This window comes from Suricata suricatta, chromosome 5 (assembly GCF_006229205.1).
Source record: "Suricata suricatta isolate VVHF042 chromosome 5, meerkat_22Aug2017_6uvM2_HiC, whole genome shotgun sequence".
Classification (NCBI taxonomy): Eukaryota; Metazoa; Chordata; class Mammalia; order Carnivora; family Herpestidae; genus Suricata; species Suricata suricatta.
Genome location: NC_043704.1, coordinates 62,230,768 through 62,255,687, shown reverse-complemented (window position 1 = coordinate 62,255,687; position 24,920 = coordinate 62,230,768). Strand labels below are relative to the sequence as shown.

The window sequence follows — 24,920 nt, the reverse complement described above, 5'->3', positions numbered from 1 at the left end:
TTTTTTATTTATTTTTGAGAGACAGAGAGAAACAGCATGAGCAGGGGAATGTCAGAGAGAAAGGGAGATACAAAACCTGAAGTAGGCTCCAGGCTCTGAGCTAGCCGTCAGCACATAGCCCGACGCAGGTCTTGAACCCACAAACCGTGAGATCATGACTTGAGCTGAAGCCGGACGCTTAACCGACTGAGCCACTCAGGCACCGCCCCCCCTTTTTTGAACCTCTCTGGAATTTTTAAGCCTACTTAGAATGGCAGAAAGTATTCTTTTTCTCCTAGTTATATTTAACATTTGCAATAATTACTGTATTTCCTACCATTTTATATAATTTTTGAAAAATTATAATTGGCATGAATGTATTAATTAATTCACAATGGTAACTCAGTTTGTTTAGAAAGAAATAATGTGAATACTCCACATTTAGTTCATAATGATTAATGGTAAGCTTTGAACAAGGGCAATGCAAAGAAAGAAATTCTGAAAGCCTCCTGTCAATCCTATTCTTTGTCTAAATATTCTATCTTCTGGGCCCTTGAGCAGTGGCAGGAAACAACTTTTATTATTTTCATTGTATTCAAGGCATGCTTTAGTTCACCCAACTTGGTTTCTATTAGTATCTACCTCCCTCCCTAAACGCACAGAACACTATATACCTTAAGCAACTAAAAAAATACAATTTAGGATACTAATATGGGCATGAAATCTTTAAGTTTAAGGGATTCTTACAAGCACCATAGTTATTTCTACACATTTCTGATTCTCAGAATGGATTAAAGAAATGAGAGGAATAGTAAACCATTTAAAATATGTTAGAGCAAGTATTCTTATTATTTTTTTCAGTTACTTTTTACTGGCACTTTTGTTGAAACAATAAAAACTGGTTATCTAAGTCATAATTGTCATTGTTTTATCCCCTCTTCACCTCTGGCCCTGCCTAGCACAATGAATGTCTTTACATCTTATAGGCTCTCAGTAAATGTCCTTGATCTGTATTATTCCTAAACACAATAGACACAAGATTGGTCTCTGAACCCTTTATACTGTTACATTCTCTTAACTTATAATTTATTTCTCTCTGATTTTAAATTCCTCTTTTGGGGTACCTGGCTGGCTCAGTTGTAAGAGCACGCAAGTCTTGATCTTGCCGTCGTGAGTTCAAGCCCCATGTTAGGTATAGAGATTACTGAAAAAATTAAAAATAAAGAGTGTAAAATCCTGTGCTCTTTTTTTTTAAATGCTTATTTATTTTGAGAGAGATAGACAGACAGAGTGTGAGGAAGGGAGGGGCAGAGAGAGAGGGAGACACAGAATCTGAAGCAGGCTCCAGGTTCTGAGCTGTCAGAACAAAGACGGACGTGGGGCAGTAACCCATAAACTGTGAGATCATGACCTGAGTGAAGTCAGACACTTAACTGACTGAGCCAGCCAGGCGCCCCCTGTCCTCTTTTAATATAAGGACTTATCTCTAATATTGTCTTAACTAAAGAAGTCATCCATGGGGTACAGGCAATTTGTTTCTTTCTTTTTTTTTTTTGAAGAAAACTAATGGAACACAGAAAAAATATATATATATATTGGCTACCCATAATGTATTTTGTATCTTTCAGGATATGTCATGGTTTAGGGCTAAATCTTTACAGGCTTTTCTTGGAATAAGAGTGGGTTTTTGGTAGATGCCAGGAATACCACCTGAGTTTTGAGTGCATAGAGAGAAAAGATCCACTTCTTTTTTTCTTTACTAGAGTCTGCAGGTGCCATTTCTGAGCCCTTGGAATTCACCCAGATGTTATTTGCTGCCCACCTAGGTAGCCTGATATTTTTGAGCCTCCCTCTGCTCGATACCCCTATTTCTGCCAGATAACAAGACCATCTGCTGTGGTTGGGCAGTATCTAAAGACTATTCTGTAAGTACCAGAAATGATAAAGCTATTTTGTGAGGTAAAGGGAAGAAAGCAGATTCAGTCCTCCCACCGACTGATTAAATCAGCTTCTGGATGGTTTCCCAGATTAGCAAAAATAAATATCTAAACAGCTGGAATAAGGGTCTGGGAATATGAAATTTCGGAGAAGCTGCTGACTTGTTGAGTAACAGCAGCCTCAGTGAACAGAGTCAGGATAGTTCCATTTGCTCTTATTTAGCAAGGCAATGACCCGTACATGAGAACAGCCGTTTGACATCCCACAGAGCATACCTATTGCTGAAGCAGCAGTAATGGATGCCCTTAGCCGGTCATGAATGCAAATGCTGGTGCCTGAATAATCTGTCCCCTTTCAAAACAAGCCCACACACTTAGATTCCAGGGTGATTCCAAACGCTTAATAAAAATAGAAAAATTCCAACTTAACGTACTTTCTGTTTAGGTCAACTGGGAGCCTCAATCAGATGCAGATATTCATGCCCCGCATATATCACCCCAAGTACACATCCTCCACTGGGTGGAGTATGAGTGAGCTCAGGGCATGTCTTTGTACCATGGCTACTGTGTTTGAGTTATTTAGAGCAGTCTGACCCAAATTAGCCCTCCCTTGTGATGTTGCCTACTGTCTGGATGAGTCTGTAGGGACTATTTTGGTGTAAGTCTGACTACCTGAGACAGTGCCAGGAACTCATAGGGCCACTTGAGAATGTGATAATTTACGGTTCAAAGGCCAAGGAGGATGTCTTATCCAGCTTGTTTCTTTGGCCAACAGAGTAAGATGGCAGCTGAACCTCAGAGGACTATGTTAAGTGAGGCTTTAGGCACTAAATTTTAGTTACATGTTTAATTCAGAAATTGCTCCTGTCTGATTATAGGAGGATGGCTTTTTCTTGTCTGCACATTGTTTCAATGTGTCATTTTCACAAGCTTTCTTGTTCCTATTTCTCTGACTTTACCCCATTACCACTCATATGGTACTTGGCTTTGTTTTATATGTACACATTTTATCTTTTCCTCTAAATTGTTAGCATATTATCCCCCTTTCCTTAAGTTACTTTGTTCATCTTCTAATGCAAGCATAAGTGCAGCATTTGTAACCACTCCTGGCAAAGAAATTTGAGTAACTGATATGTGTAATGAATTTCTCCTACTTTATATTCATCTGATACGCAAAGAAGCTATAGTTTCCACATTTTCCCTACTCACCCATGAAATTTGTGTTTAAAAGAAATCATGATCCTGTAGAGAGCTCCTTTTCAAATACCTACACCTGTGGCTGATGTTTCTTGCTTTACAAATGGATTCTAGTAACAGTGAGAACTAATACTAGTGGAAAAGAAATGATCATTGCTGGTTGTTTTATTTGGCCAGAGTTAAGGCTTCAGAGACTCAAATTACAACACAAAACACCTGGCAACATCTTTTGTCTATAAGAACAATAAATAAAAGAAGACCTCCCTTTTACTGAGACATACATTACCAATTATGTAATGGTGATAGCATTTTATTTGGAGAGCTTTTCCTTAGAAGCCCAAGAGTTAAGCTTCTAAAACTTTTTTTTGTTTGTTTATGATTGTACAGTTTTACGTCTTTGTGCCACTTTTTATTATATGTATAAAATGTCTAGACATTGCCAAAGAGCTGAACATACTGGCATAGCTCTGCCCATTAGTAGATAAGAACTGGATACATATTTTTGGGGTGATTTTCTGTTAAAGCCAATCTTAATGATTAATTATGAATTATAGTAATTACCTACACCTTCTGGTATAATGCTGTATGCAAAAATATAACTAGAATGCCATTAGCCATAGAAATGCCTGAACTGTGTTGTCATGTTATCTTAGGAAGAGTTAAGCCAACACTGCTTTATTAGCTAGTGTTCGCATGTAATAAATAATAGCTACCTACACTTATAGAATCCCTTACAGTTTAAAAAACAAGTTTACCTGAATTATTTTATTTGGCTGTAACAGCAATCCTGTAATATTGACTATTATCAACTTTGCACACTACTTTAAATTACCAGATGAGGAAACTAAGTTTTAGGGAGATTTAAATAACTTGTCATTAATTTGTGTGTTTATTCATTCAGAATTTGTGAAGCACATACAGTGTGCCTCATGAGGAAGATTCTAAAGCAAATATCAGAGAATATGTAGTTGCCATGTGAGCTGGTGTCAGGGCAGGATCAAAATCCCTGGCTCTCAAACTGTGCTACATTTTCCAATCCTATCATCCATTCTAGAAGCTACCACATCATGCAGCATGACATGCTTCATTGGCATTTTCAGAAGCAAAATGCCAGACTAGATGCATTGGATGTTAGATGCTTCGCATGATGGCATTAACGTGTTATATTGTATATTTTTATTCTTATTGTTGAATTCTTGGATCATGCTTATTCAAGTCGTGCTGCTCAAAAAACATCCTATAGATTTCTGAACCCTACTCTTATATAGATACCCTATACTTTTCCAGTGTTACATATGCAAAAGATAGAGTTTAAGCTTCTCTAGCCACACCAAGGAAGGTTATAAATTGAGAAGAAGAGAATGTTATGTTTTCAACACCCCCTCCCCACCACACACACAGTAATACATGCACCTTGCCCAAACTTCAAATAAGCAATAACTGATAAGACAAACTGTTAATAATTTGCACCATTAGGGATAACATTTTGAACTGAATAAAAGTTATAAATGCTAATTATTTGAGGTTAGAGAAGTGAGCCAACTGACCACTTTTATCCCCTCCTCTGAAATTGATTTATTGTGCTTCTGCTGGCTGGTCAGTTAGGGACTCACTAAGGACAAAGGTATTGAAACATTCACAGCTAGAGTTAGATGGTCTTGCAAACCTAGGATTATTTTTAAAGCAAAGTGTACTGACAGATAAGAACCAATGCACGCAACTCAGTGAGTTTCATGGAAACCCAAGGGAATACCCAAGAATAAATGACAATTTACCTCTATGAAAAGGTCCCTCTTCAAATTTTCCCTTTATTATGACTACTTCCCAATTTGTAACAATCAGGATTCTTTGGCCTAAGCAACAGAAATTGACTGGCTAAATTGTTGTAAAAAGAGGGCAATTTTTTTGAAGAATATGGAATAGTAAACAGACTCAAAGAAAAAGCAGAAATTATGGCCTTGGAAGGAACAGAAGCCATGCATCTCCAGGGATTCAAGTTGCAGACAGTGAAGAATAACAGTCCTTTCAGGTGGCTGCCCTTTCATGATATGTATTAGCTAACTATTGCAGCTGAACAAACGACTCCAAAATTCAGGGGCATAAAGCAATAGTTATTTTTTTATTTCTCACAAGTGTACAAATCAGAAGATCCAGGCTGGACTTCACTACACATGATACTGTACCTTGAGTTGCCAGGTTTACCAAATAAAAACATCAGATGTCCAGTTACCTTTGTAGTTTACATAACAAATAATTTTTAGTATTGGTATGTTCATTGCAATATTTGGAGCAACTATACTAAAAAGTGTGTCTGTCATTTATCTTAAATTCATACTCAGCAGGATGTGAATTTTATTTGGCAATCTCATTTCCCATCTCTCATCCTCCTTCTCTTGGGACCAACAGGCTCAGATGGGCACATTCTTCTCATGCAAATGGCAGAGGCACAAGACCAAGTGAGTCCAATTGTGCCAACACTTCTCAAGACTCTGCTTGTATTCCCTATGCTTATATCCTTGGCCAAAACAAGCAACATGGTCCAGGGATGTAAGAATGTCTGCCACCCACTGAAGGAGGGGATAGGCATAGCAAAAGATAGGGATACAGGAAAGAGGGGAGAATTGGGGACATTAACACAAGTTGAATCAGTTTCAACCTCTCTTGAGTCATTCCTTATAAAAACCTAGTTCCAGAGAGGGAGAGTCTAAGTGACCCAGCTTCGGACACACACACGGAGAATAGGTCACTTGATTGACACTCCCAACAAACCAATTGCAGTTGGGAGGGAGGTGTTTTCCGCAAAGGAATACCAGGGTTGTCTGTCCAGACAGAAGAAAGCATGGATTTCGGCAAGTCACATGACATATATCCACCCCACTATGTCTCTGACTGCCTGTATTTCCACTTGGGGTCAACATAAGAGATGTTAGCCTTATATAAAAGAGAAGAAGGGATGCATTGGATCCTGGAGAACTGTACAAATTATGCGCAGGCGAGTCTAGGTTCACAAAAGCCAGGGAAGACCCTGGAGCCCTAGAGATCTGGTAGAGTGGCTAAAGAAATTACAAGACTGAGGAAGAAGGGCAATAAATTCATGAGTGACAGAGGCAGATTGACTGTGTCATAATCCTACTTTTTACTTCTTTATTGCACAGCTGAAGGAATCTGTGTGTACAAGTGTACCTAGATGTTGGCATTATTTTAGAAACTGTCACTTAATTTTCAGCGCATGGAAAAATACGCACTTCTTTAACACAGAATTCATGTAGATGTCAGTGAAAAAATATCACCTATTTAATAATTCAGATTTTAAAATTACAACTACTAGGTGTGGCATATTCATTTTGTGTGTTTATTGTTTTTGTTTTTGTTTTGCAGTGGAAACCTTAGAATTCCTTTGAGTAATGAATTTGACTAGTGTCCTGAAAGCAGAGTATCTAAATTATGTTTTTCAATCAACATTTTAGGAGGTATTTGTCTAATAAACAATTAATTTTGGAACTAGCAATACATAATAATAGTGTGGTGTCCAAAAGATTAATGACATATTTTAATGGACTATGATAAAATTACTTGGCATTGTAAGTAGATTTATATTTATATATTTCCCAGAAATATTGCTCTGGCCAGGTTGATAGCACTATGTAGGGTAATTCTGAAAACCAAAACATTGTATACATTTTACATAATTTAACAAGTGGTATTATGGAAATTGACTAAAAAATCACAGAGGATTAATAAAACCTAGTTACAGATCACACAATAAATCAATTCTAGATGTTTTAAAGATCACAAAAGACAGAAATAAACCATTGAAAGGAAAAGAACAGACATAAGTATTTAACTGAGTTTATATTAAGAAAGGACCTTCTATGCACAAAATCAATGGAATAAATAATTTTTAAAAAGCTCACCAAAGAAATTTAAAACTTTTACAAGACAAAAATGGTCATAAAATTAAGAAGTTAAAAATGAGTTGTGGAAATTACAAACAATATGACAACAAAAGATCATTTCCCTAAGATATAAAACTGTCATTAATCAGTAAGAAAAACAAAATAAACCAGACAAATTGGAGAGATCACTGAAATCAAATAGGTTGAAAACATCAAATAAATGGTTCATGGCATTAAATTTAGGAAAATATTATAAAGTACATTAATATCTTGTGAATAAATATTGTTGGGGGGTGGTATGTGAGTGGGTCAGTCGAACATCCAACTCTTGACCTTGGCTCAGGTCATGATCTCATGATTGTGGGATCCAGTCCATGGAACATACTTAAGATTCCCTCTGCCACTCCCCTGCTCACTCTCTCTCTCTCAAAAACACAAAAATTATTAGGGAATACTCCAGAAGAAAATAAAATAACTACAAGAATATGTGATGGTCCATGAGCATAAATCAGTATTACAGTGGTTTTGATAAATAAACAACTTATGTTTACCAATGCAAATAAGGTTATCTTGTCAAACAGTATTTCCTACAGTTATCCTTACTGAGAATTAAAATAGAGCAAAAAATATTATTTGGAACCACAATTGTGAAAGTGAATATGATTTAAAGGAAGAGTTAAGTTTGGGAAATCTACAAACCTTTGGTTTTGATCCTAACTCCATAATTACTTAGCTGTGTGATCATTTTGTTCTCTATGTCCACATTTATAAAATGGTAATAATAAGAGAATATATTTTACTTCCCAAGATCGTTATAAAGATGTTAGGTGGTAATAGAATAAAGACCTTGCCTTGCTGCTCTAATCTTATATTATCAGTGATGGTTTAAGTGACGACTGCAATTATTGCTACAGGAAACTAGGAAGGAACTATTAAACCATTAAACTAAAAACAGTTATATGTATTTATATATATCCATTCACATATAAACAAATGACTCCTTGAAGAAAAGAAAAGAAGCTAAACCCTGAATATGTCTATAATTCAGGAAGTTGGACACCAAGTTTATCATCCTTCCTATATTTCTAACATGCAAAAATGTTTCTTTGCCCATGGTTAATTTTGTTTCTTAATTAAGAGTCAAAAAAGTTGATAGTGAACAAGGTGGTTAGAGGGATAGCTAAAGAAATACTGATAAAAGCTAGATTTTACTGGCTTGAAAATAAAAGTTTGTTCCTTTCTGATAAAAATTCAATGAGATGACTTCCTTGAGCTCAAAAAAGTTGAGAGGCAGGTAGGGATTTTTAATAATTTCTTTTTCAAACACTGTGAGTACCTACCATATTCTAAGTGCCATGGTCTATAAGATTCACTGGTCAAGAACACCAAGAACTTCCCATCTGCCTCTTTCAGTTTAGTGGCAGGTACATATACGTAATCCAGTAATGATGATTCAGGGCCATGGTGGAGAAATGAGAGCACAATGGGAGAACACAGGAGGGATGCTTCAACCAGTAGGAAGTCAGGAGTGGGGTTGGGGTAGGAATGGGCTTGTAAATGACTGGATAATCTTCCTAGAAAAAGTGAGAAAACAGGCTGACAACTTGAAACCTGAAGGGAAAAAAGGGCTGACCACATGAAAGGCTGGAAGAAAATATTCCATGTTGAAAAAGATAGAATGTTAAATGCCTTGGAGGAAACAAGCATAGTATATTCCAGGAACCAAAATTATTTAGTCTGACTGGATGATACAGTGAAAAAGGGGTAAGATATAAGGCTAGAGAACTAACCAGGGGCTAACCAGCTTGTGAATTCATATTAGGAAGTTTGGATATATCTTCAGGGGAGTGAGATTAATTAGAGAATATTATACTCATATTTGCAATTTAGAAAAAAAAAACGCATTGCAGTGTGATGAATGAATGACAGTCAGCCTGAGGAAAGGAAAGCTAGACCCAAAGAAATTCATTGTAATGCTCCTGTAGAATTTAAGCCAAAAAAGAAATGCTTATGGCTGTTGGGAATAGGGATTGGGAATAATGAATGAATCTGAGAGAGATTTAAAAGGCATAAGCCACAGAACTAGGGATCTTTTTTATATGGGGGCAGTAAAGGAGAGAGAACAGTCAAAAGAGATAACATTTTTTTGCTTGGGCAACTGTTTGCATGATGACACCATTCCCAAAGATAGTGTTCTGTAGGAAGGACGATGATGATTTTGGTTCTGAGTATGATGAATCTTGAAATTCTGTGACATTTGATGAAAATTTAGAGTAGTCAATTGGAAAGTAAGTGTAAAAGTCATGAGAAAAATCTGGGCTGCAGATACTGTTTGGGGAGTCATACATACTATGTATGGCCTTAGCTTCTGATGCTAGATGATAGTTAAAATCATTCACAGTGAATGATATGAAGGAAGAGGACAGTGATCAAACTTTCTGAAATATAGATATTTAAGGAACAGCACGAAGTAAGTCTAAAAGTTAAACTGGAAAGTCTGGCTAGAGGGATCAGATGAAAAACAGTTGAATCCGGCATCTTAGAAAAGAATGGAAGAAGGGAGTTATGGTCTACAAAATCAAATACTTCTGAGAAAAATAGGATAATGACAAAATTGTTCATAGGACCTAGAAACACCATGGTTCAAGTTGGTGAGCTTCCTAAGAGCAGTTTTTCTGGAGGTTAAAGAGAGTATCTAGATTGCACCGTAGGTTGAAATGTGAATGGGAGATGAAGATGTGATGTAGAACAATTCCTTCAAGATATTTGGAAACAGAAGGTTTGAAAGTAAGATGGTAATATATCATTTAGGGAGGGATTTATTTCTAGAACAAATGATTACATCAGATATAAATGCTATGGGAAGAAGCTGATACAATGTAAAAAGAAGTGGAAGATAAGCAATGGAATGAAACCCATTGGTAGTGACCTTAAGGAAGGTGAGATACCATGTCAGCGTGATTACATTTCTGACTATTGAACACAAACACTTTCTGTCTCCAGTGTCTGAGATCTAGGAGCTGAGTATATTGTCCTGAGTTAATAGAAACAGGAATGCCTGGGTGCCATACAAAAGCAAAGTCCTTGGATATACATTCCTCTTACAAAATGAGAGAAAATTATAAGTAAATTTTATCAGAGGTAATAATTCTCTGGGAGCCTGACCACTGGAGATATTTTCTGTTTTGTAAATTTGGATGTTTTTATATTAGGAATATGAAGTCTCCCCCTCTACATTTTTCTTATGAAACACATTTGTATTTCTTCTTTCTATTTTGCAGCCTGTCTTGCAATTACTACAAATTGAGTAATATAAGCTCATATAATTATTACATAGCTTCCTGTTGCATATTTTAGATTGTAGAGGAAGATATCTAGGATGTCTAAATGGTATTCTTGAACACTACATTGATTTATAGTTTATTGTACTTTTCTGGAGATGTTCAGAACACTGGCTTATTCAGCTGGCAATTAAAAACTATACATACTAAACAACAGAACAATTGGACATTCAGGAACCCCGAGTCCTAAGCCCAGACATGTTTCTTGATGGGATTGCCCTTGACAAGCCATTATTTCTTTCTGTGCCTCATCTTCTTCCTTTAAAACTTGGTATAACCTTTCAAGTCCTCATTGAAAAAGTCTGGGAGGGTATATTGCAGGTCAATATGTGAATATGAGAGAAAACCCATTAACCCCAATAGATAAAAGGGAAATGGGAACCCTATAAGTACATACTGCTAAATAATGGGAATCAACAACATTCCATTTCTGCCATTGGGTTGATTTAGAATTCCTGATTTCTACCCAGAAGTCCTGTAAGATGCCATTGTGGGAGAAATGCTCAGGTCATGGATCCTTCTCCCACTTCCTCCTTGTGGCACTGTGACCTGGTCAGTTGCCCAAGTCCCATCAGTGTCTCCTAACAGAGATCTGCAACAATCACATAGTTTTCAGACAACAGTCTCTACAGGCAGAAAATGTTCCTGTTCTATTTGTCACCATAGCGCAGGAAGAGAGAGAGAAAATATGATTCTTTTATTATTGAACTTCTTTATGGTGACCTGTTCTCCCTCCCCCTGACACATACCCTTTCAGGGACCACATAAGCAACTAAGAGTAAAAAAAAATAAAAATAAAAAATGGGAAATCACGTCAAACCATAAAGTCTGCTATTTGTAACCAGTGCATAACCTCTATGATGAAATTTGTGAGTAATTCACTTTCCACTTAAGCCTACCAATATGAGATCTAATGTTGCCGCCCTGAACACTAATGAAGGAAGTCAGACAGCAGTACAGCTAGCCCTCAGGGACTCATTTCTCACACCACCAAAAAGTAATTTCTGTCATTTTCAGCCATCTGGTAGCCTGGATTGTGAAGATGAAGTTTCATTCAAGTATTGCCTAAGAGTGTGGGCCCTGGAGTCTTCTTAGATACAAATCTGTTTTCTGCTTCTCACCTAGCTCCATCTATACCTCAGTTTCTCACCTGTAAATAAAATCCTCCTAGGATATAATTTCTTTATTATAATGAGTTACTGATATAATACTTGTAAAGTACTCTGCATAGGGTCTTACATATAGTAAGTGCTTAATGTTAGCTATTATTAAATTGTGACAGTGGTGGTGAAAGTGTTAGGAGTCATATATTTTTTGTAATATCTGTGACATAGGCCTTATTAATTCAATTTTTTAGGCTCTAACCTGCATCATCTAGCCTGTCACATACCGGGATGATATTTAGAGGCTTTCTATTGGGGTGCCTGGGTACCTCAGTCAGTTGAGCATCTGACTTCAGCTCAGGTCATGGTCTCACGGTCCGTGGGTTTGAGCCCTGTGTCAGGCTCTGTGTGACAGCTAGCTCATGAGCCTGGAGCCTGTCTTCAGATTCTGTTTCTCCCTCTCTCTCTGATTCTCCCCTGCTCATGCTGTTTCTCTCTCTCTCTCAAAAATAAATAAAACATTAAAAGAAAAACTTGGAGGCTTTCTATTGTGATTAACTGATGGTTTTCTTATGGTTCTAGATTATAAGTAACAGGTATTGCCACATCTTAATAACACAACTATGCAAGTCATACTAAATAACACTATTTTTCTTTTCCTGGCATTTGGAAGTAAGATGGCACTATATTCATTGTATATATATGAAAAAATAAATGCAGGCAGGTACCATTCGGCGATAAGAAAAAATTATTAATATGCCTAAATGTGCACACTAGTATTTAAATAAAGTCTATTCTAATGAAAAAAAAGAGATAATATGTTTTCATTGTACTCCTCTGTGAAATTCCTACAGTACTTGGTCATGTGGAGAGATTCTCCTTTATAGTAAGACCCATGATTTTAATCTGCTGAGTCTCTAAGGAGGTCATAAAACACCCTGGTTTCTTAACAAAAGATTCAAATGGTTTAAGTCATAAAAGCATCTAGCTCAAGTTTGCTATTTCCAGTGGCATGGACCAGTGCTTCAAACCTGGTTTTACAGAATGGTTACATATTCCATTCACTTTTGTCTTTGCAGTTCCACCAAAGATCTCCAACATCTCTTCAGATGTCACTGTGAATGAGGGCAGCAATGTAACCCTGGTCTGCATGGCCAATGGCCGTCCTGAACCTGTGATCACCTGGAGACACCTTACACCAACTGGTAAGCAGTTCTCTAGTCTTCAAGATACCACACATTACTTAAGGTATCCTTGTGCTTCTGAGATTCCATTGGATCAGAAAGGCAAGCATGTATCTGGTTATAAAAACACTAATAGAATTGCAATAGGACTTATTTAGGGTTCTCCCTGGTCTTTGCTAATGTGTTCATCTCTATAAAGTCTACAACCATTTCTTATTTCATTTTCAAAAGAACATCACCTCAAGGCAACAAATGCAGAAGAATTAAATGCATTAAATGACTTAGTATTATGTCTAAAATGTAAGCACAATTTTGTGCTTGACTGTCTTGGGACAATATTTGTATGGATTAGATTTGCCTAGTTCTTTTTATGTTTTGTTTGTTTGTTTTGCACTATGGTTTCCTAATGTGTAGCACCTTGTGAAGAAACCTTTCAGGAATAATACAAAATTGTTAGTGACTTCTGATGTCTTGTCCTTGGCATCTGACTCTTTGAGGCCAACAGGCATGGACTGAGCTGCATGAGCTCATTATGGGTCCCTATCTATTAATGCAAATTCAGTCAAAGTCAGAAAAGTCATTTCCCATGAATTGTCTTCTGCATTCTCCCCTCCCCTTCCAGCACCAGCACCAGCACCATCACTGTAACTGAATTCTCAGGCCCTGCTGTTTCTTGAACTTCACTTAAATATTGTATGAAATTACTTGGGTTGACTGCATGCATACTTTCCTGCTTTACAGATTACGTTTTCTTAGACGCAATGCCATGGTTTTGCCAATGACACAGTCTTTGTAGAATAAAGAATTCTTTATTCTACCGTTTTTGTAGAATAAAGTCTGCTATTTAATTTCTCAGGAAGAGAGACTATGGATCAATTATTCTTATAAAATGTAACTTATTTTGGTAGATAGCCCTCAAGTTTAATTGACTTATATCTGATAGTCTCTTAAAATTTTCTCTTATCAGTATTTAGAGATTGAGTTCACAACAAGTCATTTTGGAATAAACACCATTAAAAAAATTGTGCAAAGCAAGACATAATGGAAGCTATCCTGAGGTATTTCTAAAGGGCCAGGGTGGTGTTTTCTTAAAGCATTTTTGAAAACTGTATTTTGTGGTTGAGAATATGGGCCTCCATGTCATGTTAGGTCTCTAATTTTTCAAGTGAATTTGGACTAGCCTATCGAATGGTCTCCTTTATTGGCAGCTATTCTTATTAAAGGCTTCTATTTTCTTAAGAGAACATCACTCAAAACCCACCTTAATTGTTAATGCACGCAACTTGTCATTTATTGACAGTGTATAAGAGCAATAAATGAGGGGGCGGCTGGGTGGCTCAATGGGTTAAGCAACCAACTTCGGCTCAGTTCATGATCTCACAGTTCATGGGTTGGAGTCCTACATCGGGCTCTGTGCTGACAGCTAGCTCAGAGCCTGGAGCCTGTCTTCTGATTCTGTGTCTCCCTCTCTCTCTGACCCTCCCCTGTTCATGCTGTCTCTCTCTCTCTCAAAAATAATAAAATATTTTTAAATTTTTTAAAAAAGATCAATAAATGAGGCATTTATTTGGAAGATCAATCTCAAACTCATTTCCTTTCAGACCCATTTTATACTTTACATGGGAAAAATGCATATGGAAGATTGTCTAAAGTGTGAACCTCTGGATATCACACACCTTTCCCTTGGGTTAAATTAAACATCCAGAGCACATTCGGCCTAGTTTGAATTATATTATCCCCCAATCCCATACCACCTACTCATTTCCAGTGCAGAATTACTTTGACTCAATGACAATTTGGTATAAAAGCTATTCGCCCGTATTTAAAGATGTTATAAAAGATATCCCTTAAAATCATTGCATCTACTATAATGTTGTTTTGGGAGATTGTTAATTTTATTACATAGTTTCATTTTGAAAAATACCCTTTGAGGAAATTCCTCTTATATATTTTTGTTGCCCTTTTTCTAAGCAATGTTTTTTTTTTAATGAACTAAGTCAGTAAATTTTTATAAGTAATTATGAGTCCATGGAATTGACTGTTATTAAACTTAGAATCAAATATATTTTTCCCATTTGTAAAAGAATATAGGAAATCATATATAAATTGCATGTTAATCAAGTGGATTTTAAACAAACTGTGTAGGATTTTATGGCATCAAAGTCATGTACAGTCCATTCTCTTGCTTCTTGTTTTATTGCCTCACATCTAATTTAAACATCTATACAAATATATTATTTATAACCTAGCTTTTTGTGGAACAAGTGGTAGAAAGAAGAAGGGAAGGAAGGAAGATAGATTATATTCAACTTACAATCAAGAAATAAATTACATTAATAAAAAGACCATTTCTTTTTGTGTACTACTGACTAGTAAGCAGTTGGGTTTTTTTTATTTCTATTTTATTTGGGGGGAAAATGCTATTTATGACTGAACCCAAAAATGTATTCATTTTTATCCTTTGAGTTCAGAAAAATAATGAGATAGAATCAGAGTTTCAAGATTTTTCCAGACTAGGTCTAGCAGTTTAGATCTTCATAGCTAACGAACTCTGGTAAACTTTTAAATGATAATGAATATCAGATTTGAATCCTGAATGACATGCTTATTCATGGTGTTTTAGAGTCAGGAAAAGTCCATATCTTCCAGCGTAAGGGAACCATTTACTTACACTCAGAGATCCCTCGAGACTTCAAAATCACCTCGAAAACTTGGTGTGCTCATAGGGATTTCTGGCAGTCAGGCAGGGGGATAAAGCAAACTAGTCTATGAACCAAATACAGCCTGCCTCCCTTTTGTACTGTCCACAGCTAAAAATAAGTTTTAGATTATTAAATGTTCGAAAAATTTTAAAAAATAATTCTGGTTTTTGATGTGCAAAAAATTTGACATTCATATTTGAGTGTCCATAAAGTTTTGTTGAAACACACCCATGCTTATTCATTTTCTTGTTGTCTATGGCTGCTTTTGTTCAAAAACAGGAGAGTTGAGTAGTTGTAACAAAGCCTAAACTATTTTCTATCCAGCTCTTTAGAAAAGTTTGCAGACCGTTGCTCAAGACTATTGCTTGGGCACAGGACAAGGGTTTTCTGCACTAATTTATGACCCCGTGAGGCTCTGGGGATGTCCTCTATTAAGTTCCTAAATATATCTCAAGGAAAAGAACCTTATTCTTCTAAATCCTTTATCTAGGCCTCTCTGTAGGTCAAATTCTCTTCTGTCACATGCAAAACTAGCTCCCTGCTGCATTCACAGACCCAAGGGCAAACTCCAATTTCCCTTCTCAAGGGTATTAATTTCCAGGCCCACTCTTTCCTCTCTTTACATCTGACCTAAATAACCACCTGATCATAATCATATCCCTGCTAACAGGAGGGAAAATTTGCCTTTACTCTTCTATAAAAGAAACTAGGTTTTTTTGTGGGGGGTGTTGGGTATTTTTGGTTTTACGTGGGCTTTCCCTACTTTTCAAACTTTGGAAACAAGCAGTGATCTTTTTCGGCCTATAATATGAAACCTTTCTTGGAGACACTCAAGAAGAGGCTCTGCTCAGTGTGTGACAGTAATACTGCCTGCAACCCATGGCCGAGTGAGCAAAAAAACCTAGTAGCTTTGTTCAATTATTAATTGTGCCTTCAACAGTATAGAGTGTAACTGCCTTGCAGAGGAAATGTATCTGTAATTAGCTCGACCCCACAGGGCCATCGAGCCATGAAAGGGGGAAGATTCCATGCAGGGTTCTCACGTACCTGATTACCTGTCATTTGGTGACATAAGGGGGAGAAAAGGAAGAGGGTGAAAGGTGTATTTTTATGATGGAAGAATATTTATTGCCTCTTAATTCAGTTTTTACCAAAAAAAAAAAAAATTGGTCATGCCATTTTGTTTCTCTTTATTTTGACATTTGAAATTTTTTTCAAATATAACACAAGTGTTTTTAAAGAGGGAAGTTTAAAGAATGGTAAATCTTTTCATATATACAAAAGCAAAACATATACCTGACTTAGGTGAAAGCAGTTGATGAATTCCATGGTTGTCTTTCTAATGCTTCCTACTTCTTAATTTTTCCTTTCTCTCCAGTTATTCTGTATAGTCAAAATGATATGTCACGTATGTGGTTGTTAAATGTGACCTATTTTCTCCCTTAATTAAGTTAGACTTTCATAATCCTGTAGCTCCCAGAGGGCAATTGCACCGTAACATGTATTTTCTATGGAGTGTTTGATCTCCCTTCTGTGAGTAATGCTGTTCCCATCTTCATTTAACTTTGTTTCTACATCTTTCTTCTCACACTCCAGAGGAAGTCCCTTTCTCAAGTGTACCTCATGTGGTATCAGGATTGCCCAGGGTTACAGGAGGAGTTTCTATGCATTTTGTTTCTACAAAAGGTGTTTTTTTTTTTTCATCCTCAGGAGCTTTCTATACTCGCCAAATTCGCCCTTTAAGCTGAGAACAAAATTAGTAGGTGCTGTAAAAATTCTCTTGTCCAAGCAAAAGCCAGATTTGACATTAATATAGAGTATAAAAATCTCACATAAAAATAATTTTGTATTTTGATAGAGAAAGTGGGAAATTTTGTGCTGGAAGCTGGTAAGAGACCTGCAGGGAGTCTGTAATGCCATTTCTCATTGGATGTTGTGTTTTAATCACATGGTCAGAGATTCCCTGTCACTTCTTTTCCAAATTTGAATCCTTGCCTGGTGATACTCTTGAGTTGCATTAATACTCTAGCCCTCTCTGTCTTCTAATATTATAGGCTTACCAATTATTAACATATGTAGCAGCTTAGACTCTGCCCTCATGGGTTTCAGACAACTATGTAATGTTATACTAAACTCATTGCTTTAAGCAGATTTCCAGAAGTACATGTTGTAAGTAAGTAACATCAGCCCTTTTTAGTTAGCACACCAGAATTAATATGACTTCATATTTCACATAGAGAACATATGATCTACAGTGCAAGTTTGAGGAAATTCTTTCTCTGGCGTTTCTTGTATGGATCTTCCAGAAGATTCTTTGGGTTAATTTTGGTAGTATACGGATGAGGAAAAATCAAACCAGTGACTTGGCTTTTGACCAGATAGTGATAATTTAAGTGAAAATAATGATTCAACCTATTATGTTGATTGTATTCATTTGTCCCTTGCATTTAAAAAAAGTGAATTTTCCCTTTACAAAGATCAGAAAAATAAATTAAAACTCTCTGTCTCCAATATCTTACTTGTATATCAGTTTTAAAATATGTTACCCATCATCACAGAATAATATCCAGATTAATCTTGATCTCCATCTCACAATTTGTTCTTTTGGCAAAAAAAAAATGTTCATAAAATGCTCACTTTGTAAAAGGACAAAATGAAGAGAGAGATAGACATGGTCTGTGCACAAATGGAGTTTATAGCTCAACAAGAAAGCAGAGCATTAAATAATCGCATGAATAACCACTTAACTAGATTTATACAATATAAAGAAAAACTATAACATTCAATAAGACCATAAAACAGGGCCATATAGCAAAATCTGCAAGCAAAGCTTCTCTGAGGGGAGCTTATGCTGAGATGTTAAGGGTGAATACAACCTGACCAAGAAAAAAGGGGAGTGAAAAATATCCCAGGCAGAGAAGAGAGCATATTTAATAATGCATTTAGGAATCTAGGCAAGCATCTTTATGTGAAAACATGATGTTAGTGTTTTTTATGCTAATTTTTTCTTTAAACATATATGTATATATTTTTTCTTTAAATATATATATATACATATATACTTTTAAAACTATTTCTGTTTTCCTTTTCAAAGAGCAGAAAAAATAAATAGCAATCTCCCTATATTTTATTTTCAGTACCTTACTTGTGCATTGGTTTGAAGTATAGAAATTAGTACATGTCACAGTATATACTGGCATATTTACAAGGTCCCAGTGTAGCAGGCCTATAGGTAGTTATTTATGTGTATGAATATCTTAAATTTAGCTAAGAAGCATATTCTTTGCCCATCAAGTAAATACAATTTCTTTCTCAGTAGAGAAAGTCTATTTTCTAAATTGGGTTATGAAGAAAACGAAGACTCTAAACTTTAACCACATGACCACTGGCCTCCAATAATAACCGGAGAGACTCTTCATAACTGACACTGGCAACCTTTAAGCCATGGGAAGTTCTCCACAACCTCTGCTATGCCTGGATGGGGCCTAAAATTCTGCATATCTGCCAGGTGTAATATGGTTGCTGTGAGTCCATGCACCACATCTTAAGCATCATCTTGGATCTTGATATCAAAATAGATTGGAAGATACTGGAATGTATAAATAGCCTAGCATAGAGAAACATCCAGGTAAGTCCCACAATGTATGCACTATTCACCAAATATTGTTACAGTGTTTTATAATTTAGTTTCTCTGTTCCACTCCAGAAATTCAGAGATGATTCAGAGAATAATAAAAATCATTATAGTCTTGAGAAATAGGATTGATCCTTGCCTATCAAGATTGGACCATGATCAGAATTACCTTGGAGCTTTATAGAAATGTAGACTATTGGGCCCTATTCCAGACCCACTGAATCAGAATCAGCATTTTATCAAGATCCCCTGGTGGTTGGCATTCACATCAGGCTTTGAAAAGCCTTGGACTAGTGGTGAAGAGTCTTTCTTTGTATGCAGAAAAAGCTGTTTTCCTAAGTAAAGAAAAGGTAGAAATGAAAGAACTTTCCTCACTTTCCTACAAACTAGTAATCCTAAATTTCACCCATTTCTTTCTTCTCTCCAAATGTATTTCTACCAAGAAACCAGAAAAAAAAAATGCTGTAACGGCAAGGGTGGGGTTGACAATACTGAAACACTGAATATTTATCTCTCGTAAAGGAGAATTACTGGTGCTTTACCTACCCTATCAGATGCTGCTAAATATTGCAGGAAAATTTAGCCTAGTATATGAAGAAATACTGCCTGAATGACAGGAGCTGCTTTTCTCATCAGCTTTTATAATGGCTTTATCTGCAAAATGTGGACAATATTCTGTGCCCTGCCCGCCTCGTCTTGTTGCTTTGGGAAATCAAATGAGATAATGAATATGAAAGTAGTTTGAAAGGTGTAAGTTTCTCCACAAATGCAAGCAATTAAGAGAGAGACTGAAGTGGTGGAAAGGATGAATACAGAATTTAGAGTCAGGAAACCCTGGTTCAGATCTCTGCTCTCTACCATTTATTTTTTGGGGGGTTGTTGGGTAAGTCCTTTAAGCTCTCTGCTTTCCATTCATAAAATATGAATATGATGCTTGCTGACCTGCCAGAATTCATATGTTGTCTCCAGTGATATAATGTATATGGAAATGATTTATTAATGATAAATCATTATTCAAGTGCTGGTTGTTATGACTGTTATCTTAGATTCTGCAAGGCAAATACTGACTTAAATTACAGTAGTCATTTTTGTTACTATTTGGATAATATAAAGGACTCACTGGAAGACTATAAAGCACTCCATTCGACCAAAATAATTAATAAAACCAGAGTCTCTAGATAGTCTAAAACAGTGGTTCTCAGACTGTGGTCTCTAAACCAGAAGCATTAACATCATCTAGGAACTTGTTAGAACTGCAAATTATCAGACTCCCCCCCAACACCAGACTTACATGAATCAGAAAGTCTAGCTGTAGTGATTTGTAGCTTAATAAGCCCTCCAGGTGATTCTGATGCACAATAAACCTTGAGAATTACTACACTAAAAATATACCTTTTTTGAGAGAGAACTGTACGTTGTTTTTTACCAAGCATGAGTATAGGAACTTGAGATTCTTTCTGTGTAATAATAAATCATTAAGAAATGTTTTGATGACCTGGGGTGTGTGTGTGTGTGTGTGTGTGTGTGTGTGTGTGTGTGTGTGTTGTAAGTATGGTGTGCATATTTAAAATCTTTTTGAGGGGCACCTGTGTTGCTTAGTTGGTTGAGCATCTGACTCTTGATTTCAGCTCAGGTCATGAATGCAGGGTCCTGGAATCCAGCCCCGGATTGGGCTCCCCGCTGAGCATCACACCTACTTGGGAGTCTCTCTGCCTCTCCTTCTCTCTCTGCCCCTCTCCCCTACTCGCACTCTCTCTTTCTAAGAAAACTTAAGTAAATTTAAAAAACACTATTTGATATATAAGTGTACTACCACATCTCTGTGGTTAGTATTTTTTATCACTTTAGATGAAGAGCTTTAGAAGCTTAACAACTGCACAAAAATTTCTGCTTTGTCTCTTTCCATCTACAGTCTGGTGATGTTGGAGACTAACACATCACTTTTAATGTTCACACGTTTCTGAATTCCTCATCCTTCTCTAGGAATATTCATTTTCAGATCTCCCAGTGCACTGAGGCTGCAATTAATTCTAATAAAACAAAGAAATCTCAATAGGTAACTCAAATGGGGTGGTCCTGCCTATCGAAGACATGCCAGCAAAATTACCCCATGTCATTTATGAAACATTAGTGAGAAGCAAACTGCTTTACAAAAACTACCTTGCCCTTTCTTTTATGTCATCACCTACCCTCATTTTTTTGGATCAAATCAGGTGTTTTTCTCAAGTTGGTCAACAATTAAAGAGCCCAGAACCCTTTGTGAAATCACATGGTTGTTAAATTATGACTTAGTCTGCTGTTGATTAAAGTGTTAAAATCTGATGAAGGGAAGAGAAAAGGGAAAAAAATCTTTAATAATTCAGTTGGCAAATATCAATGCAAATCAGATCTAATTCTTCAAGGTATTCTAGTAATAAAAACTGAAATGTCAGTCTTTGAATGACATTAGTCCTTTTTTAAAAATTTTTTTTGGCCTGGTCACTGAGGCTTTATGCTGTTTTGACTGTGGAAAGACAGATCCAGATTGGGGAATGGGGAATTGAAAAGCAGACAGGAAAACAGTTACTGAAAGTTAGTCTTCATAAAGCAAGGAGGAGATATTCTGCATTGTAAAAAATTTCCTACCACCCAATAAATAGGTAGATACAGCAAGCCGTGGGAAAACTGCTTCAGTGCAACAAGTTATATATTCCTGAATTCCACCTTAGAACAAGAGTCATTCCAGATATAACATATGGAACTAAGTACCTGGCTGGCCACAGCTTAGAGTTTCTCCATTTGGATACAGAGATGAGCAGTTTTTTTGCGTCACTCTGGGCTTTAGAGAGCTTACTTTAGTAGGCATCTGGAAGAAGACAGGTGAAATTATCTTGTTCCTTGATGACAAAAGAGGCAGACATCTTTTATTTTCTAGCAAAGTAATTAATTTTGATGACTATTCTTATTGCACCTGTAATGACTTCTATAAGACCACTTACTTAAAATAATTAAATAAGCCCATTTATTTTTGTTTAAACTATCACTATAGTGTATTAGTTGGAGTGGGCTGCTGTAACAAAATACTAAACAATAGAGATTTATTTTCTCACAATTCTGGGTGCTACAAGTCCATGATTAGGGTGCAGCATGGTCAGGTTTTGGTGACAGCACTCTTCCTAGCTGGCAGATGGCCAGCATCTCACTGTGTGCTCACCAGACCTCATCCCACAGAGAGGAAGAACAAGCATATTCTCTAGTACCTCTTATTATACAGGTCCTAGTCCACCATGAGGGCTCCACCCTCATGACCTCCTCTAAAACTAATTACTTCCCAAAGGCCCCATTTCCAAATATCATTACATTGTGGGTTAGGGCTTTCACATGTGAATTTTGAGGGAACACAGTTCAATCCATAGCATATAGTATCTGATCTAATGATGCTGACCACCTGGATTCTGGCTGTCTGTCTTTCTCTGACCTCCTGAGCAGCTGAGAATTGCAATGGCTCTGTTCTCACATTTCTTTAAGACTAGATATATCACAGAGATAAATCCTCTCTTAAACTCAGGATATCCAGCCATAATCCAGACACCAGATGGGAATGGTAATACCAGTCTATTGTTTGCTCTCCTCCCTGATGTCTTATCAACAGAGAAAACCCCAGGAATCGCCTCCTTTTGAAGAATGCCAAAGAACCATAGAAGACCGAAAGCATGTCCCATTCGGTTATTCCTATAACACCCCCAGGCCTGGCTGAAAGTAAAATTTGTTTCAATAGTGTGTGTAGGTGTAACTCCTACTATTGGCAGTTCTGTTGCTGATTGTTGCTAGGAAAAGGTGATTCCCCTGGAACATTAAGCACTCTGAGGTCCCCCCAGAGGCTGACCCTGCTGCTGGGCATCAGAGTGGATCAGGGCCAGTGCTGTGGCTGGTGTGCAGCGTTGCTAAGCCTTTAAGAATTTCTGTGATTTTGCACTTAGCTTTTCCATGGTGTGGCTCTGCCAAGAAAGTGTCTGGCAGTAGCAGTAACCTACAATCTTCTTTATCAGGCTGCCTAAGTGTTGGTGATTGGGTGACTACAAAAAGTGTGAAGGGCAGCTACCATGGCTAGCCTATCAGCATCACACCTTGCTTCTGATCTGATCCTAATAGCATCTTCTTAATAGAGATAGGCTAAGAGCTGTTTTAGCAGATCCAGAAAAATCCATCTGTGATCTCAGCTACTTAAGGTGGTACCTTTTTGAGTTCAAACAGAACTGAAATATCAAGATAAGGAACTTGTTCCTTATTTTTCTTTGGAGCTTCTATCTTATATGAGTGAGTTCCATGAGATTTGTATAAACAAATATGATTATTCATATCTTTTCTCATCACATGTACCTTTGCTGTTACCATTATTACTGCTTCTACCACAACTAGTAATAACCCTATAAGTTTCAACTACCATTGTCAGTGATGGGGTGCCTATGTGCCAGTCATATTTACATTCTGCATTTGTAATTGCTAAATTTTTAAATTTTTAAAAGTTTGTTTATTTGTTTGTTTGTTTATTGGGAGAGAGAGAAAGGATCCTTAGCAAGCTCCACACTGTCAGAGGAGAGGCTGATGTGGGGCTCAAACCCACAAACCATGATGCAAAAATCAAGAGTTGGATGCCTAACCACCAGAGCAACCCAGGGACCCCTGTAATTGCTAACTTTTATGGGAGCTACTGGCCGATTATCCATGAGTAATTCCATGAATCTCCAGAATCCATTGCCAAGGAATATTCCTGGCTTTGATCAAGGACAATGAAAAATCTACCAGAAATCAACAGGTTCTTTGTATGAATTTGTCTCCCTGTTAGCCTTTCATAAGAAACCAATCAAACATACAAGTGATATGAAGATTACTTATACATTTATTCATACATTTATACATTTACATACACATATTTGCTTATATTATTTACCTTGTAGGTTTTTAAAATAAATATTCCAATATCTTGCAATTTCTCAGCTTACATCAGTAAGACACTAAGGTACAAACCTGCATTCCTAAGACCCAGTTACAGTCACAAATCACAGTTTCCCTTAGTAGGGTTCCTGAAACTATTCTGATTCCTGCACCATCAAAATACATCCATGTATTAGTTTTTAGGGCTGCCATAGCAAATTATTACCAGCATAGTGGCTTAAAACAACAGAAATGTATTCTCTTGTTGTTTTGGAGGCCAGAAGTATAGTCAATGTGTCAACAGGGTAACACTCCCTCTAAAGGCTCTGGGGAGGATCCTTCTTTGCCTTTTCTGGCTTTTCATGGCTCCTGGAGTTCCTTGGCTCACTGCAGCATAGCTCCAATCTCTACTTGTATCTTCACATGTTCTTTTCCTGTGCGTCTTTGCATCTGGGTGTCTCAACTCTCCGTTTCCTTTCTCTTACAAGGGTACCAGTCTCTGGATCTGAGTTTCATCCTAAATCCAGGATGATCCCATTTTAAATCCTTAAATTAAATACCTCTGCACAGACTCCTTTTCCAAATCAGTTCACACTCACTGGTTCTGAGGGTTAGGATTGGAAAAATGTTGTTGGGGGCCACATTCAATCTACTACAAACTGTTCTGCAAAGAAAAAAAATCTTAGAGAATACTGAGATTCAAGTGGAACAAAGCCAAATGACTTTTGAAAGGCAAAGTGTGGGAAGCTATGGGTATTGCCATATTCAAATCAAATGTAATTAGATCTTGCCTTTATTATCAAGTGATGTGAGCAGAAGAGATTTTATATATCACGCAGATAAAAAATCTCTGAGTTTGCCTCTTAAGACCAAGGTCTTTATAGAAAAATGTAAAGGAAGTACCCATTGTTGCTAAAAGGATAAAATTAGGAAGTAGGACAACCTAGCTTTGAGTTTTAGATATGATCTGCTAACTGTGTGGCCATGGAAAAATGACTTCCTTCAGCAACATAATGACCTACAAAATGAGGGG

The 24,920-nt window shown here is 36.8% G+C and overlaps 1 protein-coding gene across 4 annotated transcripts in view; it reads left to right on the top strand.

Annotated features, from left to right (window-relative positions):
* The window catches only part of LSAMP (limbic system associated membrane protein), a 619,607-nt gene that overhangs the window by 392,467 nt on the left and 202,220 nt on the right, over window positions 1-24,920 (top strand). For all 4 annotated transcript variants that reach the window (XM_029939356.1, XM_029939357.1, XM_029939355.1 and 1 more), the window contains exon 3: window positions 12,533-12,658. In XM_029939356.1, coding sequence (XP_029795216.1) covers window positions 12,533-12,658 — 126 coding nt within the window. The remainder of the gene's footprint in view (window positions 1-12,532; window positions 12,659-24,920) is intronic.